Source organism: Mycteria americana, chromosome 2 (assembly GCF_035582795.1).
Source record: "Mycteria americana isolate JAX WOST 10 ecotype Jacksonville Zoo and Gardens chromosome 2, USCA_MyAme_1.0, whole genome shotgun sequence".
NCBI classification, from domain to species: domain Eukaryota; kingdom Metazoa; phylum Chordata; class Aves; order Ciconiiformes; family Ciconiidae; genus Mycteria; species Mycteria americana.
In genome coordinates this window covers 34,516,051-34,536,614 of record NC_134366.1, presented here as the reverse complement: position 1 = coordinate 34,536,614, position 20,564 = coordinate 34,516,051, and the positions used below count along the sequence as shown (strand labels likewise).

Below are 20,564 nucleotides of genomic sequence, written 5' to 3'. Positions count from 1 at the left end.
CTACTTAGTAATGCACACCCTGCACAGGCAGGAGAAAGCAGCAGAGACCAGTCAATTTACTGACAAGGAGAAAAGAACCAAATAAGCTGCATCTTCCCTTCTGCCCTCCACCTTATATCATCTGATATGTATGTACACTCCTATGCATGACATAGGAGAAATGAATCCCATATAAATTAATAATTTTGGTAACTTTATTTTAACACCTGATGTAAATATGACTAGAACGCTTGTGGTAGGTAAACATGAATCAACTAATGAAATACTTTGAAAACTTATTTTGTTTCAAGGCATAGCAATTCATGAAAGTGCTTGTATATAATCTTAAAGATTTGATTGCTTACTTAGGTTAAATGTAGTCACAGCATCTAAGATCAGATCCTGCCATATTTACTTGGTGAAGAGCCTCTGCTTTCACAAACTTTTAACAATGACTTTTGCAAGAAGCTACTATTTCGTATAAGTAACAACACTACATCTTAGCCATGAATTATGCTGGTGCACAGAACTGAGACCTGCATTAGCTAATGACACAAATGGTCGATTTGCTTCTAAATCCTGACCCTAGTATATGTGATGACAGGACAAAGACCCCACTTTGCATGAAAAAATATACAAATATACCAAATATGCCACTCTATGACTGAGCATTTTTCTTATACTGCCTGTAAGAAATAATTAATGTCTAGGAGTTTGAAATCTGATGGATTCCCTCACACTGGGTAACAACTTATTCTTCAAGAAGCTGCATAGATTTAATGGGATTACTGGTAGACCAAGCAGTACTGCTAATACCACATAATCATGAGTCATAGACCTCCCTGAACTTTTTCATTAGATATCTATTTTTGAGACATTTATGTTTTCATAGCTTCAAACATCTCTCCACAAGACTAAAAGCTGACTTTACAAAGTAATGAAATACTCAGAGTTGGGGCTCCAACAACATCCAGTAACAAGAAACCTCATAAGATCTTGCAGCACTGAGCACAGTGCTATTCAGCATAATTCAGGATTTCAACATCTGACTCTTGCCAGATTTTTCTATTTTTCTTCAGAATTACTGGAGCTTTATTTGCTAGAATATATTTTCCATGAAAAAGACTTGTTCCTTTCATTCAATTACTTTATGGGCAAAGTGTAGCACAGGTACACAAAATCATTAGGATTAAAAAATATCTCCAAGGACTTATTGGTATAAAAGCATGAGAACATCTAGGCATGCCCTGGAGGTACCCACACAAACTTACACTGAGACACAGGTGCGTGAGCACACACAGAACCTCACAATACTTCTTTGCAATCCTGCTTATGTTTGAAAGGAGCAAAATAAAAACTCCCATTTCTTTTTCTTCTTTAAGTATTAAAAGAAGAATAGTGGAGGTCTCATTAGCTAAGCTGGCTAAAGAAAGCATGAATAAGAACTGTGTAGCTGAAAGGCCTCTGTTTCTGCTGTTCTTGAAACAACACTTCTGTCTGATTCTGGATAATGGGCTTTTAATAAAAATATCCACCAAAGGAAAACAATTAAACAATACATAAAGCACCAGGGTGCAATCTAGTGGTTCTGTTACAGTCTGGAGCTGTTCCAGCAGAGAACATGTGGATATTTTTTACAGGCTACAGTGTAGTTCTCAAAAGTTATTATAAAGCAACAAAATTTAAATTGGGGCTGGACATCTACACAATCGCTCAGTGTTGCTGTAGGACTTTTAATTCAGACCTGAAATTTATCTCTATCTAAATGCCGCAGATATTTTGACTTTTAGGATAAAAATATCTTCTGTACTCTTGCTGCTGTTTAATTTCTTCCAGGATGTTTCTGGTGATATTTCTCACCTTTCCATCAAAGTATTTGACAATATGGCAATTCTTTATCCATACACCTCTATTCTTTCATCTTTCTGGCTTGACAAAAATTGGAAAGCGGTTATATTGGAAAAGAGCTCAGGTACATTTCAGTACTTTCAAACTACAGACTATGTATGGCTTGGGGTTTTAATCAAATAGTTTTTAACCTGAACCACATAAACCTGACACATGCCATATTTTATTATCCTTTCTCCTTCACCCCCTACTCTGCCATGTCAATAAAAGAAACTGTGCATCTGTAGAAAAGTAAGCCGACACTAATTAATTTCTGTAATGAAAGGTTTCGTTTCTGTAGTTCCAGTGAATGAAAGGAGCGTCATATACAGTTTTAAAAATCCTGGTACAGTAAAGGTGAAAATTTAGGGTAGTTTGGTGAGAAGAAGTTAGAATTTCCAAATAAATATAAACAAGTAGGAAGAACAAGAGGTCACAGGTTATAAACAGTGTTGCCAGTTTTAGTTTTATGGTGAACTTTGAAGTATAACAAAATGATGAAAAGCTGTTTATACCAGTGCTTCAAATGCTTTTAACTTTGCTTCTCCATTTCCTAAGGACTCTGTCCTTATCCCCACAATACTAATCATCTGAATGCTCAGAACATTTGTCAAGAAACAAGAAAAAGCTTGAAAATTTACCATTATTACAAAAAAACCCCCACCACACTCAAAACAATATTCAAAAGCCACAAATCTTCAGGACTATTGAATATTTACATATGAAACTTATACTCTAAACAGATTTAAAAAATATTATTCCAAGCAAACTTCTACCTTCTGCAAACTTCTTCAAAGGGAACTGCTCAGGCACTATTAAGTCATCTTTTTGTAGCTATTTGGTGTACCTTTGAATTCTCCTAAGCCATTTTCTATGGCAGAAGGGAAAAGAAAGACATCTCTGGTTGAAATGCTCATCTTTTAAAGACACTTGAAAGAAGTGGACAAAATCAGAGATGAAAAAATGATTGAAACTGTAATTTATGACTCCACAGAATGCTGTGGGTTACTGAAAGCAAACTATATACATCCATACAGAAACCACCGTATAGACTTCTTAGAGCTTCCATGTCTGTGTTCTGTTCAGCTATATTTTTCTTCATAAAAGCAGTACTATGCCCATGACAATGCAGAAGGATTGTGGATAATTAGCACTCTCAATAATGTCCATCTACATTTGGATAAATCATTATCTGCCTCTCATACATATGACTCAGAGATTCTGCCTTCCTCTTTATGCAGTGAAATGCTGAACACGTTGCTGTCTGTTAGCAAATACACAAGACAGATAACAATAGCTGGGATAATCTTTACCAGTTATTGTAAAGGAAAATATTGAGAAATAAATAATTTATTTCCATTAGTAAAGATAAACATGGCATTTTGCTAGTCTGAGGCTATTGCCAATGGACTTCACTGATAACACAATACGTTAAAGTTCTGAAGATGTTAGTTCTGTCTACTTCTAGTTCTTTTATTGACTCATGAGGCTGAGTAGCTAACTTGGCTTTTTTATTTCCTCTCCCACAGTTTTGTCTTTTTATCTCTTCACATTTGAATCAGAAACCGAATCTTACCATATTTTTTAGACCCAGTCAAGCATAACATAGCCTCAGCAGCAGCCTCTGGACATTACAGCCATAAAAAATAATAGTATTAAGTTATGGGTATTTAGAATTATTGTTTAAAACAGCTTTTTTCTCAAAAGCTATTCTTGGTGGAATTCATTAAACATTATCACAATATACCATTGTTCTATGACTCACTGTAAATAGGTAGGTACAGCTAGGAAAAATGTTGATTTTTGTCTCCTACATTCTTTTGCTATGTATATCAGAAACCAAGTTTTCTACTCAGTCAGAGTTATACAATATTGCAGAACAGTGATGTCAAAGAAAGCCATAATAATATTAAAAATAATATAAATTGATGGTTCGCCCTCATGTGGTGTATTTAGCTCACTTCTAGAAAATAGCAGAGCTTCAGAGATGAGCAATTAAAATGATTTAGCAACTGAATACATTTCTAAATGAAGAGAGATGAAAAGACCAGAAATATTGTATTTTGAGAGAAGAAAAATAGGAAAGGACATGACACAGATAATGCAAATGTATTTTAAAATAATTATTAAGAATAGGCAAGAATATGCACTTCACCTACACATGTAGTACATGAACAAATGGATGTTTAACGAAAGTAGAAGACTACTGATTTGAGCTAAAACAAAGAATTTTTGTTTTTCAGATACACATACTTAAGATCATGAAACTCAATACCAACAGGACACACAAAACTTGTTAAAGTTGTTATCTCCAATTCCTTAGTGAACAAAAAGTTATAAAAGTAAAATTTACATGAAAATTAAATTAATATGCACAAATACACACTATCTATGTATATTTATATGAAAAAGAGTAAGGAAAAGAGCAATATTTTCTCTGAATGTTCTTTTTAGGATTTATGTAAGAAATTGTAACTTAAAAAGCTAAAAAAATCCATAGTCAGTACCTATGCTGAAACAGAGTTAACAAGGAAAATATATTTGAAAAACAACAAAAATAAATTTACGAAGTTTTTCATTTGAAATGTCAAGATTAAATGTCATCAGATCAAGAAATACAAAAATAAGACCAAAAAAGGGTTGGTATACATCAATGCAATCTCTCAAATAACCTTAACTATGCCCTGTAAGGTCACAAGACTACAATGAATATTTCTTAATATTTTTGGTCAGACATTAGAATACAGAGAGTTTTAAACATATTTATTTTCTCCCAAGCAAGCACTGGGAACTGTAAGACAGAGTGAAGATTTTCTGCACACCCTCATTTTCTTTCATTTTTACGCTTTAACATATGTGGTTTCAAGTATGATTTTAATTTTGATTTCTCTTTGTTTAACATTATTATTTTGGGGTAATTATACAGTTTGTGCTGTATTTTAAATTAAATCATGGATATAGTTAATCCTTAGCTCTGCCTTGATGTCACCTATGTCTTTTGAATTTGCTCACCTTCTTAAATTAAAATCATACATGTGACTGCTAAAAATTGAACTCAAAGATAATATTATCATGAGCTATTTCTAATAATTCCAAGAAACACACACACACACACACACGTACGTTTCATTTTATGTAAGCTTTTATGGCCAGGTTCATTGATATGCTGTGGCTGTTTTATGCTACTCTGGAGTAGAGCAAAGCAGCCAGAGCATACTGGCTGGTTAAGCTAAATTTACAGCTCCTTTGTTGAATAAAAGCAGGGCAAAGCGGTTGGAAGGCACACCCCAGTTTCCTTCTGTCTCTTGCTTCTCCCTCACTCTTCTGAACACTCATGTTTGTTTCCACTGCCTCCTGTGTCTGCTATATTCTGCTCTATGGAAACACATCTCTCCTGTGCTCTGTAAACTCCAAGTACCTACATGTACATGTGTGCACGTACAACACAGACCTGAGCCTCTGTCTGCTGCCTCCTTTACTGAGCACATCTGGTATAATGTGAAGCTTACGCAAATAATTATTTGAACATTAGTAGTTGACCATTGCTCTTATTTTTTCTATAACTGTCGGTAGAAGAGAGTGGATTACATCCTCATAAAGTCAAGTGTAGAATCATCCTCTTAGAAATAGCCACCATCTTCTATTGCTTTCAAAGAGATTAAAGCAAATTTAACCTGAATAGGTGGAAGTATATGATGAAACAAAACTCTCTAGAGGCAAAGATACGTCAGGCCTTGAAAATAATGGAAAAGAGCTGTGCTTTTTTGTTATCATAGGGGAAAAGAAGAGATGCCTGCCCCTTAGAAAAAGGACATTCTTTCAAGGATTTTTGTAGCTAGATCAGTTGCTTAACTATGACAAACATCCACCAAACAAAACTTTTCTGGCGAAATTAAAAGGTATAGTGATTTGATTACTGCACTTCTTTTTCATTCTACAGAAACTTCTCTCTCACACATTTCCTACTACCTCCTTCTAGTTAACATGAGCAAACATATTTTCTTAGTAGAAATGGAAAAGAAATGGAAGGGAAAACGTATCTTTTTATACATGAAAGAGCAGTCTTCATCTTCAAACTGGCTACAGCCCTTTAAATTTGATTTTGCACTAGTTAGTTTAAAAATACAATAAAGACTTTATGTAGCACTGAAATCAAAATGGCAGACACAAACCAGCACCATAATTTTCCCTGTTTCCCACTAGAGTCCCACTGGAGCCACTCACTCAGCATGCCTTTGAAGTGATTACTCTGTGTTATGCCTCTAACTCATCTTCAACTTTTTTGCATTTTTACACATGAAAATTGCTTTTTCCTGAAGAAATAGAAATATTTTCTTGGACAGTTTGGAGGAAGAGTGAGGTGGAATCTCATTTAGGCCCAACAAGATTTACTTAAAATAGATTTATCTAGTGATTTATGCAGCAGAAAATAACTAATATTCAGCTACCTGCATGTATATATATATGTGTGTGTGTAAATGCTTGTACTGTTCCACAGATAGATTCTGGCCTAAGAACAATATACCTGATATCAAATACGTTATCATATATAATACCTGAATATGGGCAAAACTCTAGAGGCAGAAAAAAACCTTGGTCTCTATTTTTGTGGGCATTATCATTCAGAAGGATCTCAGCTGTGACATTTGACAGTCAATCAAGCAGTAACGAGCTACCTGGTGTCATGGTTGCTGACACTTCAATATGTGCTTGGTGCAATTCTAGGAAGAAACTAGGGCTCTGCTGGTGAGAAAGAGAAGGTTATGTGTACCCCCTAGGGACCTTGAGATTATTTTAATGCAAATTTCTCAGTTCCTAAGAACTCAAAGGCTTAGGCTCTCGAGGCAGCCAGAAAGCAGGAAGCCTCTGCTTCTCTCCAAACAGGCTCCACCCATCTGCAAATTTATTCACACCTTGGTTATTTTGGAGAGGACCTTCACCAACACCCTCTCATGCCTTTGCTAGGGATTGAATACTGCATAACCTCTCTGTCTACTGGGGAGTAGTTATAAAGAGAAAATCTCTCCATTTTGTCCCTTATTTTTCTCTTAAAATTGAGGATGTCCAACATTTTCCCCACCCCTCGGGATATTCTCTGTAACTCTGTCTCCAAAATCAATTTATTTGAAAAAAATATCAAGCCTATTTTCCTATCTACAAAACTCACTGTTTAATTTTTTAAAAACTGACCTGTTGCAGGTCAAAATTCCAGAACAACAGCTGTCTTGCTGGGGTTTCTTAGCAACTTTTCTATTGATTTTCTCCAAGACTGTACTTTCCTTTCTATCTGTGTCTAAAGGATTGAACTGTGGATCTCTCTTTCCTGACTACTGTCACAATTCTGTCCTGGCCAAACTGAAAATGCAGGCTACATCATGTATGACATTTTGGATAATAGCAGGGATAGATTCTGGTCCACAGATTAAGTGTCTCTTTACTAGGAGTTGTAAATTTACCTGCCATTCAGACCAGATCCATAGAAAATAGCTATCTGGTCTATCCTATGTAATTTACAGATTTTTGTATTCGCCCTTCGAAGTTCTATGCAGTTTGCTTCATTGATCCCCACTCAGAACTGTCATACCAATCATACCAAATCCATATCAATAAGCACTACAGAGGGCACAAAGACTGTGCCCAGGCAAAGAGGGGCTTAGGGTGTAGGGAAATATTTCCTGTTTTTCCTACTCTTTTGGAGAAAAGGAGAACAGCAGTATCTATTGTAATCAGTCAACCGCATTATATTTCTTAAAAAAAAAAAGTGATTAGCTATTTAACACAATGTATAGCCTTCACATTAATTACAACGTTAATCGCAAGGTTAAATTTAAAATAACAGCATGAAATTTTGCACCATCAGCAATTTTTAAAGGCAGATCCTAAATTTTATTTTAAATTTATCTGCATTAAAAAATATATAATTAAGCACTTATTTTAGTGATATGTCTATAAATGATTAGTCAGTGTGTAGTAGCTTACATGAATTTTATTTTCGTGAATAATGCTGCTTTGCTCAGGCACAGAGATTGAAATTCCCCCTAACTCTGAAGCAGAGCAATAGGTACAGCAGCAATATTAGCTGCTCCAAACTATTTACTAGTGCACCTTAAACTAGAACTGCAAAGTACATATTTGAAGAGGTATTATTAAGCCCAGGTATTTGTTGTCAGGATAGCAGGAGTACCAATTATCGTTGCAGTCTCCGTTATGTGAGTCTTCTGTTCAATAAGATGGGACCACCATTCTCCGCAGTGTTAGATGGCCACATTACCTGTATCATTATTGAGACAGGTTGGATCCAAACTAAGAATTTTGGGGTGATCATACCAGATATATTAATATCAGACTCTAATACCACTGATTTGAACCATCCAGTCCCCTACCTTCCATAAAATCTCATCAAAGAATAAGACAGATCTTGGAAAGAGCTTGAGGCAATACTGAGGTGTAGAAAATTTGGAGCCTGCCACTGACTATTTGTTTAAACTCTTTTTAAATACAGGCAAATGTTGTAAGTAAAATTAAAACCTTTTCCACAATAATAATAATGTAATATTGTGAATGTGTAAGGTCATTTCTGTGTCTATGGCTTAGACTCTGAATTCAGGTGTGTTATTTATCAGATCCTCTGCATATTATTTCATGGAGCCACAGGAGTTCTTCAGAAAAAAAAAATTAGTTTTATACTTTTTGTGATGTATTTTCAATAGAATATAGTCAAAAGCCGTGTAAGGTAAATGCACTACTTCAAACTAAAAGTCTTGAAAGTGATTGGAGATACATGTTAGTTGTCTCATTGCCTTTCTTGCACATCAATTTTCACTAAATGAAACCTCTTTTCAAACACATAGCATTTGCCCAGTCTTGAGAGGTGAGTGCCCACTAAACCCTTCCACTGGACTGCTTTACAATGAAAGGAAATGGTGTATGTAAGACAGGACTACTGAAAGTCTATAAGGGTGTGTTTTAAACTGGTTTTATCTCCTCTGGTCCCATGAAAATAAGACTAAAGATTATGATGCATCACCTATGAAAGAATAAAATTTCATTTAGAATGAGCTATTGAAAGCAAAGAGAAATACAGCATGCAACATTTCCTATCATTCTTACTGAGACATTTCGCAATTATTTAAAGTAAATAACACTCTACTGCAATTCATAGAAAAAGCCAATTGGTCAAATCTGTGAGCATCATGATGAGACTTTTAACTGAATGAGGAATGCTGGATTCAGACCATACTTCATATTGCTTTCTATCTGCTCTACTTGCATATAACTGCAATCAACGTGAACGTGAACAGTAATTTTATTCTGCCTGGTATAAATATTTATATTTAAATTTTGTAAGTAGAGAAGTGAGCAAGCTTAAAGTCATTTTACTGGCATGACATAATAATGATAAAATAAGTGACTGATGAAATCATTAGACTTTTTTTTTGTCGATTCTGAGTGGATGATCACAACAATTAAATTATCCATTTTTATTATTTACTAAGCTTTCGTATACTGGGATACCACGATTAAGTTAGTTTCACCATGGGTCATTCTCCTGTCTTTCAAGATTAGATTAGCTCTTATTCATGTGCTTATGTTCTACAACCAGTTTTCATAACTTTAAAAGAAAAAGGTACCAACCTGAATGCTGTGAGATACTCAACATCGCCCATAGGAGGATCCAAGCCACCTGTCCAAGCAATATTTATGTTATACCCTTCACCAGGGCCACTTCCAACCTGAAAAATAGGAATAAAATGCCAAAAGGAGTGAAGACGAGGAAAAGGGAGGAGGAAAAGAGAGAGGGAAAGGAAAAAAAAAGAAAAATTCTCAAGTGTGCTTTAGAAACAAACATCAAACAACATGTCAGATCAGCCCAGCCTTGTTTGACAAGGACTGCTCTGGGTTATGCACTTGTTCTCCACTGGTCCCCTGCTCCCAGTGGACAATTTGGTAATCTGGTGTAATTTAAAGAACCAGAGAAGGACAAGAAAATTAGGGGTAATCATGCAATGCAATTACCTGAAAGATACAAATAAAAATGGGGCTCTAAAGAAATAAACCTAACCTCATTTGGGGCTCCACTGCCGGGGAAGAAGTTGCCTTCATCATAGCGATGGAGGGAAACATACAGGATGCTGGGGTCAGCATAAAAAGCCTGCTGTGTACCGTTGCCATGGTGAACATCCTAAAGGAGAAAGAAAACAGATGACAAATGTAATAATGTCCAACTCAGTATAGAGAGCTCAGTTCTGCTTTCTTTTACACCCCCCCCCCCGCCCATTTCTCTCCCTCTCCCTTGCCCTCCTTTTGTCTTTCCCTTTCCCCCTCCCTTCACCACCCCATACTTCCTGAACTTTCAGGCAAATTACTCTTTAATGCACTCATTTTTTAAACTGGCTTCTAAAAATCAGGAAACCATAGCGAGCGTGCCCTGGAGACTCCAGATGAGCAGTCATTGAGAAATCCCAGTCCTTTTGTACAATTAGATATTTATACACCGGCTCTTTGTACTCCTTGCCTCAGTGATGGAATCTAGCATCCTGTTTTATGGAGGAATTTTATGACTTATTAACTGCCAACAGTTCATAACCCCTCAGGCTTAATTAACTAGCCTCATTGGCCTCTGAAGAAAGACTAATGTTTAAACTACAAACTAGTATTTTGCAGAAGGATCTATGGTTTACAGAGCTTTTTCACAATTCTTGACAGAACACTAAACATAAGTGTATTCATTGATTTGCCAAGTTCCACTATTGAGGTCAAAGGCTCTGCGACCAGCTGAGTAAATTGGCTTTCTTGAAACATTCAGTTCAGTTAGCAGTCCCTCAGCAGTTAGATCCACATCAAAAGAGATGCCAGATGCGGAAAGGACTTCATACTTCATTTTTGCAAAATCATGACGGCAACAGTTGAAGACATAGGAATATGATCTCATTAGCTATTAAATCATCTGGCAGATAGGATGGTGCCTTCCACAGTCAAGGAGTGACCTTGGCCGGTCTCCATATTTCAAACATTATATAACACCAGTGAAAAGAAATTCTGTCATTAAATAAAATACTGAAAAAGAAATGCTGACAGTATATCTGTACAACAAAGGCTGATGATGTGGACTTTTCCTCTTTTTTATTTTTGTTTTCACAGTTCTACTATTGTACTATGTGGTTAGACACACAAGAAATTTTACGAGTGAAAATGGAAAATCCACTTGCCTTTCAGTAAAAGAAAACAGCCTTTTTTGTAAGTTTCTCCACTGGCATTTGTAAGAAGCTGAAAATTTATAGATATTATTGATTCTCCTCCTTTAATCCATCCCTTTGAAATTTCTGATGTAAAGAGAGAATTCAGAAGGAGGACAGATAAAGTACTCTGAATGGCAACACTATCACCCAGACTGTATTTATTTTACAAACACTATGAGGTCTGAACCAAATTTAGTATCAAAGAAGCAATGGTCACATTTTCCTCAGGATGCCTAGACTCCGGGAAGGTTCAAGTTAGGTGTACATTGCCAACTGCACAGCAAGCACTGCCCGTTGCTTGCGCTCTTTGCTAGTTGACGTAGCGCATGACTTTCACCCACATTGTTCAGGACTCTCTACTTTGACTGAGTCTTTCTTGTACTGCATTGTGCTTGACTTGGACCTCCTCTGGACCTCTGTGGGGTAATATTATAATGGTTACTTTTCTCAGTTGAAAGTACTTGAAACAACATAAGGATGAAGTTACAGCTCAACTGTGACTTAATGCCAAGGTTAAATGTAACACATGATGCAAGGGAGTACACACTGGTGTGAGGGTGCTGGAGATTTGAAGACAGCCAGCATAGTGTTAGAGGGCTCTGACTGGCAAATGAAGTAAAATCTGGCATGCAGGCTAACCTCAGAATCCCACCCAGTCTTCAACTGCGACAGAATTAATTGGTTTACTCCAAAACAGACCCAGATCATGCTAACATACATGTATCTTGGAACAAGGATAGCAACAACAACCTGAGAAGCTATGTTGACCATATAGATAGAGCTGCAGAGACTGCGACTAAAAACATAATAGGACTGCATTTTGTGATTTTAATTAGTCTTACTTTTCCATGCATATTTGGGCTTGAGATATATTATTGCTGTAAAAGTTTTCAAATGAGAAGAAAAAATACTAAATGGGCATACAGAGCTCTTCTTTTTTGATTATTCAAATCTCAAAGCTAGCTTTCTTGTCTAAACGTCAATTCCACCAAGGGTTACTCTGTTTTGAAGAGCAGTGACTTCTCTGGTTAGACAAAGGAATGTGTTGTTTAAGACTGCGGATGTTACCATGTAGGAAATGTGTTCATATTCTGCCCTTAGTAGATCAAATGTATACAGGGTATATAAGTCAGTTCAAAACTGGAGATCTATTCAAATGGTGAAATGAGGAAAGAATAGCTGACAGAGATGTCTTTTATTTTAGTGTAGAATAAAAATTAAAAAGTTAAGAATTTATATATGAACACATGTAGCAGCTATGAAGACTACAATTAATTTGTAACTAGAGTACCGTTTAATGTGTGGGATTGAATATTACTTTTTAACATCTACATTGTAGTAACATGTATAGCTGCCAGCCAGCATGGGGTCCTGCTGTGCTAGTCACTATCAAAATATAGCCTTAAAGGTTAATTTCAAGTCTAACATCTGTAATTCCATTCTTTCCTTCAGATGCCCCAAACTCTCTGTTGGTGGACAAAAAGACATCACTATTAACTTGTTCATTTATTCAGTTTGGAGTGTGACTTCTTATGTATGAAACATACTTTGCATCCATAAGAAATTTTCCATATGAATTTTTGTACATCATTGCACTGACCATGGAGCAGGCTAGGGACTGGACTGCAACCGCTCCAGGAATGAAGTAATCCGTGTCAGCCATATATTTCTCCCTTTTCACCAGCTGAGTTATTCTGGCCAATAGGATAGAGTCAGAGAGAGGCTGAGCATTCCCTATCTACTTTCCTGGGTAAGGATAGGCAGCTTCATGGGTAATCATTTGCACAGGTAATGATTTGCACATTTAACCGTGCCTTGCAAAATTGAAGCTGAATTCCTAAGTGCTTATTGTCTGAGTAGCTCAAATGGAAGTGATTTCTTTTCCTGACAAGGTGAATGTAACACTTACAGTCAAAAAGACTTAAAAATATTCACAAAATGCAAACTTTGAATAGGCTTTTCTTATTAAAAAACAAGAATAAACATAGAGGTCACTTTTTGCCAGCATTCACAGCAGTAAAACTCAATGAACTGTAAGTTTCAAGTCACCAAACAGATACAACATACAGTGGGAGTGAATTTTTCAAAAATACTGGTTTCTTGCAGTTTATAATTATGTTCCTAAGTGATAGTAGAACACTCTGAGAAATATTTGAAAAACATTCTAAGAATATCTAACCTACCCATATACTTATTCTACCACTCATTTTTCACTTGCCATTCCTTCTCCCACACTCCCCCTTTCTCTGCTTCTCTTCAACAGCCAGTATGCATGTTTAACTGAACAAAAGTGCTAGATGGTAAGGCCATGACTTCACAATAAGATTTAATTATGAGTGCAGATATGAACAAGATTTAGACTATTAAGCCCTGCACTTCAAAAACCCTTTAACATATTTTGTCTTTAAATCTTTTATCACCTGCAAAAATTAATTAAGTGCAGATGTAACAGGTTAGGTTTTGATGCCAGGGTTCATTTCCTGTCTATGCTTTGTCAGACACCCTATTACACCTCCTCATGAACTGTAGGAAAACAAAAATGGTGCTCATAAATCAGCATTCAACTTTCCTTGGGCTGTGCATTGGGCTGATCCTTTAAGTGCAAGGCAGAGCTCCAATTCATTATTCATGAAAATAATATAGACAACATGCCAAATGTCATCTGCATTTAAATAATCCATTTGTTAAGCATATTAAGTATTATGTAAGAATGCCTTCTATTAAAATACAAGACTAATCCAATGAAGTGGATTTTTAATCACATAGCTTTCCTTCAGGGAACCATCAAAAGCTGGCATACATGACTGGAAAACTTCTTAGGGGGAATGACCTGTTGATTTGTTTAATAATACCAAAGTTACACAACAAGTCGAATCATTGCTAGCTGGGGGAAGTGGCCAATTTAGTTACCAAAGCAACAACATTCTTTAAAGCACATCTGACTATTTAAAGTTTGTATTCTGTAGGGAAAAGTAAACTTGGGTTCTGTAGGGTTATTTTAACGGTGGAAGTATCAATTCATTTAAGGACCATAAAAGTTGCCCTGATCTGTGCCTTCTTCTCATTAAATTGCAGTTAACACCATTAAAGTGAAACATAGATGTTTATGGCTTCAGTACTGCCATCCTGGCTTTAATGAGTTCCCAAAATCAGAGGAAATGCACACCTTTATTACTTGTAGGTATTAAAAGCAGGAAAGTCTGACATATAAATACAATTTCATTATCTTTTATCTAGATGCACTGAAAGTGCGATGCTTGCCAAGAATACATACCAGATCTACAATCAATATCTTGCCTATATTTAGCTTGTCTCTCAAGTATTTGGCAGTAATTGCAATCGAATTAAAAAAGCAGAACCCCCTGTGGAATAGAGAAGAACAGAAATAAGAAAGCAAATCAGTCAGGAAAACAGCTATAAATAATGTTCAGAGCATTTTAAAAAATGCTATGTGATCTCTGAGGCCATAAATCTGCTTCTGGGAGTACCTAGAAAGCCTTTTCAGTCATCTGCTAACCATTACAGTTCTTCAGAGACATGCACAATGCAGGTGATTGCCAGTAACCTTAGTGCTCCAAGATGGGCAATATTCTCTGGTACTTACATGGCTGTTGATTCTTCAGCATGATGGCCTGGGGGCCTTACAACAGCAAAACCATTCTGTAAGAACAAGATAGGTTTTCAATTATCAGCTTAAAAAAATACTTGACTCAGTGCAAAACAGAGCAGCAGGCAGACTGGGTTGAAATCTATTAGAGGCTCTTGAGCACTTTTCTGTCCAATCACCCTTTCATAGTACTGCCAGAAATAATATATTTGAGACCAGTGGCATATAAACTTATATAAATACACACATGCACATACATACACACACACACAACATGATCCAAAGAGGAGGAAAAAGGCAGGATGAGAAAGCTGTTGTTATCAATTCTGCTGTCTAGAATTCACATTTAAAAGGAAGCAGAGAGCACTGATCCATTCCTGATCTAAGTTCATGTAATCTTACATTGCTCGAGCTTGAGATGCTTAAAAATAAAAGTAGCTTGAGTTATATATTTTACATGATTACTCAGTGTTGACCCTACCTTCTGTATGGACTAAATTATAAATTCAGACACACGCACGCACACATACGTGTAATTCCTAACAGTAAAAAAAGGATGACAATGAATATCCCATATTTCTGCAAACCATAAATTAAACTTGGGAACCTGCCATGCTCGCAAGTTTAACAGATTCCCTAAAGTCATTTTCTAACACACTTTCTGGAATTGTCTACAAATTTCATAAAATAGAGCACTAGGATCAGTGATGATCAAGGAATTTTTTGCCTCTAGAGACACTGAAGATAAAAGAAAAATGAAGTTTCCCTCTTTCCACTGTGGATAAGGTAAAGGGAAAATGTAGAAGTACTGGTAAGGTAGCTCTGTTCAGAAAGTCAGATTATGTATTCAAGAAGCAGTGTCTCATAAGGGTGTGTATCATATAAAATTTCTCTTACAACAGTCAGACTCAAGAGTAACACCATTACTTCATCAAATTTACTCTTTATTTCAACTACTCAAGACAGTTAGTCTCTTTGATTCAGCTACATATTTGACATCAAATTTATGACAATTGACACATACATAAAAGTAAGAAATTATAATCTGTGCATGATTATATCAGCCAAACTTGTATTTTCAAGCAGCCTCAGACAAATACTATGTGTATATGTATGGCTGCAAGACCAAGCACTGTATTTTCAGAGGGGAGGGGACAGGAAGAAAAGCGATGTAATATTTCTATATTTTAATATTCAGTATTAAAGTAGTCCAGTTTGATATACTTAAGATAGTTAAATGTCCATGTTTCAGCCTTTACTCATCTGAAACAAACATGATAGTCACTAAACTTTCACTCACATGGGTGTAAATAAGGAGGAACAACATGGCAGTTAACAGACTTACATTGGTGCCTGTGAAATCTGTTTATTTACAAGCCTATGAATGTGTGTTTGTGTGTACCTGTGCAATTGTCTATCTATGTTGTTTCACTAGCATTAATTTACAGACAAAAACTACCAGGCTATCTCATATAATTTGCTGCTAAACCTAATCCAAGCAGCCAGCTGCAAAGTTTTGTGGAGCCTGGCCAAAGTTCTATCAGACTACAGCAAACTTAAACTATAATGCAAATGGAGTACATCTGTAAGAGTGGTTCTTCTGGCCACCATTTAAAGAATCTGGGGGATTTGATATTTACATTAAATGCCTTATTTTACATTAAATGTCCACTTTTTTTTTTTTAAAAACAACTAAAAACAAAAACCAAAAAATCCTAAAGACAGAAAAAATATGTATGTTCATATTTAGGCAGGCATTACTGGAGGTGGAATATAAATTGCCTATAGATCAAACACATCATCAAAAAAAAAGGCCTTGTGGACTGCACTAACCTTCAGAACCAAAACAGCTTTACACTCTTAGCTAAAACCCTATTCCTTATCCTTCTGAGTTTTTTTTTTTAACATTTCCTTTTCACACAAAATTTGACTTAGAGAAGAATTCTGTGAAGAATTTTCTTGTAGCATTTACGAAAAAACAAAGTATGTTTATGCTGAGGAATATACAGATAACGAAGTGAAAGAAGACTCAGAGAAGAGGGTATTACTACAGAGAGAGCATCATGCTACCTGTATTTTGCTCTCTTGATATTTGTAAGAATTTGGAAAAAGTCCATGCAAGGCTTACAGCTGCCCCTGCTCAGCTCACAGCTCATTATAATCTAACTTTATCAGCTTTCCCAAAAGATCAATATAATTAAGATTATTATCTCTGGGAGGATTTCATGGGGCAATATAGAGACAGAAAAAATCAACACTGCTGGTTTTGACAACATGACAGTTACAGTATAGGCTTCTCTTTTCTGTTCCCTTCCTTTGACAAGACTGTTTGGAAGCCCTGTTTTGTTAAAGCTAGCTAATTTCTGCTATCAGAGCTTAAGTTAACTATTACAGTTCTCCATGAGCATTCAGAACATTCACATCAGTGTTGTGACCATTTTTTATGTGTTTTTACATTGCAAGAAGTTCAGTATTCACACAGGAAATTTTATTTTTTCAAAATACAATGCATATGTTATATTGATGATAAAGCACATAATATAATCAAATTTTACCAAACACTGAAAGCTAGTTACCTTACGGTATTAACAGCAACTTCTGTGCAATTGATAAAACACTTCATTTCTCCTACTTTCAAGCTTTGTATGAACACAGTGTACATTAGCACAACGGAACATGAATTCATTTATTTAGGCAATATTTAAATACCAGACAGTGAGCTCAGAACAGTAGACAGAAAGGCAAAAATCTGCTTTAAAGATAGAAAGACTAACAGAGAGCAATATGTTGAAAATGAAGCCAACACACATAAATTCAAAGCATTTTTGTACAGAGCCTTATTTATACTAGGATACAGACACCTTTATGTGTAGACAGAACATTAAACTGACTGACAGACATGAACATTAGAAAAAAGATTCATGTCTGTGCCATTATATTATTACCTTTAGTTAAATTTGAGGATAAAGAGTAAAGCCTGAATAGAGATATTCTAAAACCTGTGCATATTTGAACAACAAAAAGAAGTCTGCCCAAACTCAGTTTACAAAGAAGATCTATTGCAGATAGAACCACTTAGTTGGATCTTTAATGAAAACTAAGAAAAAATGTTAGTCTTTTTCCACAGTAAGCTAAGTAGTCTCTTCTTTCACGACTCCAGACAGGTAGTTGGATGCTTGATTTCCAAAGAACAGAGGCGTACACCTTACTGTGGCCTTCTTGTCTTTGGTGGTACAGTTGATTCCTTTCTGTAGTGTGCTGGGTCAGAGTGTTGGGCTACATCATGCTTGGGCATCAACTGTATCTCTCCCTGAACCTTTCCAAGAGAAGCACTCAAGGCAATACAATAACACAGGTGGTTACTCCAGGGCTTGGGACTGACCATCTACAGCAGAGTTCCACTGGTGTTTCTATTATACAAGGAGGTAAAACTAGATGTAGGTAATTTTTCCCTGAGGCAATATGTGGTGACTGTGGCAAGGTGTGAATCACTCTTCCCTTCACTTGACAGTGAGGAGCTTGCTCTGCCTAGATTCCAAGTGGACTGAAAGTGACCCAGCCAGTCTGGCACTCCAGGTATGCTGAGAAGCCTGGCTGAGAAGCAGTGCATAATAGCTTCAGCCTGGTACTACTCTAGTAAAATCATCTGGCTTTCTGTTGACTCTAACAAAAGCCAGTGTCATGCAAGAAATAGTAATGAACGCCAGCAGGCACTCCAAGAGCACTTACTGAAGCAGTAGAAGACTCAAGTTCAACTCCTTCTTGAACATGGGGATGAATTTGTAAATATTCTTCCCATACCTGTTTGTGTATTTAGATTATGTGGTCCATAAAGTAGATATTGAGACACATCTTTGCAGTCTAAGTGAGTTTTCTAACAACAGGTGTAGAGTCATGCTCTTCCTCAGCTCTTATTGAAACTTATGAATCTTTAATTATTTCCTGCAGATTAGCAGTCCTTCAATAGAGGACAAAACACCACCACTGAATCTGAAATTTAAGATAAGACAGTTTTATATGGAGTTTAAAAATGGATTCCTTCCAGCTGAAAAGATAAGAAATTGAAGCTCTTCTTGTATTTTAAGCTGTAAACCAGAGCAATGACATCTATCCTAACTATTCAAGAGGCAATGGGCACAAATTGAAACAGTGGAGGCTCCATCTGAACATATGAAAATTCTCTTTTACTGTGAGGGTGACCAAGCAATAGAACACGTTGCCCAGAGAGGTTGTGGAGTCTCCATCCCTGAAGATATACAAAAGCCATCTGGACATAGTCCTGGGCAACTAGTTCTAGGTTGCCTTGCTTGGACCAGATGACCTCCTGAGGTCACTTCCAACCTCCACTGTTCTGTGATTCTGTCATTCTATTCCAAGGTTCATAACCTCTGAAAAAAGGCTTTCAGGAAATTGGGTGTAATTCCTAGTGATAAGCGAATTTGTCCCATGCACTAGCTAATTGCAGCTGCACACATTGTTAAGGATAGCTTTCTCAGGTACCTCTTTGTATTTCATATAGAGACCAGTTACCTAACTCAGGGTCTGGATTCCACACTTGAAGCTCAACATCCTCCTAAAGGTAGGTGTTAAAGTTTCTATTTTCTATGTCTAAATCCCTTAACCTACCTAGCCCTTAGCTCTTAAAATTAGCAGTGCTTAAATATGGCATTCTTGGACATTCCCTTGTTTTTAATGGAAAGGTTTTATTTTTGCTTCAATGTGCACAGCCTTCAGAATAAGGAGCAAGTCACTGAAGCTAATACTTCATTTCTTTGTAGAAACTTCTTTAGTTATTATGTAGAAATGTATCCATTCATACTGTCAGAATTGATATTCCTTATGTTTTATATATATACAACTTTGTATCCTTATAAAGTTATATATAAACACTTTTTCTTTAAATTTAAAAGGTGCGCCATACAGTGTACCTGACAGGGTGTAACCCCTGAAGTGGCCTTAGTGCTATCTTTAACCCTGCTATCTCTAGCTTAGTTAGCTCCTACAATAACAAACATCAGGGCTGCTTTAAGTCTTGGCTGCCTACAACAATCCCCTTGCAACCGGTACCCTGAAGAGATAACCATGTTCTTACCAATGTCACTTATGTTATAACATGATCTCAAGCTATGCCATCCAGCAGGTAGGGTAAGCATAAGAGTGAGTGGTGGAAGGCCGAGGCAATCCTCAGGTACGTGTTTAGGACAATTTTACAAGCTTCATACTGCCAGAGCAGGAGCCAGTATCTGGCCCTGGGGGGTCTGCGAATGCAGTGAACAAGAACCCATGATTTAACAGAGCATATCAGCAGCACATAGATTTGCAAAGAAAACAGTAATGGACATGAGGGAATACCATTTTGTCTTGCAGAGGAAGCTAGTAGAGGCCAAGGACACAGAAATGGACATTAAACATTTAACTCTGTCATGGAAACAAAGAGTTCCCTGTCCACTTTCCTGAAGGTATCCTGAGATGATAGCACCAGAAAATATACATGAAAAGGAGGTGCTTGCAGGCTAACTTATATGCAACTGTGATGGGCTGTTTAGCCACAACTAATGTTAACTATATTGGGAAAGAAAGCAGACAAAGAGTTTTAAGAACGGAGTGGTCATGGAGATAAGCTATGTACCACACATATAATTAAAGTTGTACCACTATATGAAATAATAACAGTCATTCAGCTATAAATATAACCATAATTGCTGGGATAAAGTATCTAAGAGATGGTTCCATATAAAATTTTGTAATTTTGTAACTTTGTGAAAGCAAAGAATACAAACTACTATCCTAAAAGACTTCACTGGTAACTTTGATTGATGGCTTTTATCAATCATATCTCTAACACTAGTAAA

The 20,564-nt window shown here is 36.4% G+C and overlaps 1 protein-coding gene across 13 annotated transcripts in view; it reads right to left on the bottom strand.

Annotated features, from left to right (window-relative positions):
* The window catches only part of HDAC9 (histone deacetylase 9), a 496,147-nt gene that overhangs the window by 88,884 nt on the left and 386,699 nt on the right, over positions 1-20,564 (bottom strand). For 12 of the 13 annotated variants that reach the window (XM_075492939.1, XM_075492948.1, XM_075492937.1 and 9 more), the window contains 4 exons: positions 14,710-14,765; positions 14,380-14,467; positions 9,929-10,048; positions 9,502-9,599 (listed from right to left, as the gene is read on the bottom strand). In XM_075492939.1, the coding sequence (XP_075349054.1) occupies positions 9,502-9,599; positions 9,929-10,048; positions 14,380-14,467; positions 14,710-14,765 (362 nt within the window). Of the gene's footprint in view, positions 1-8,874; positions 8,894-9,501; positions 9,600-9,928; positions 10,049-14,379; positions 14,468-14,709; positions 14,766-20,564 lie in introns of those variants that run through there. The other variant, XM_075492946.1, reaches the window with a different exon arrangement.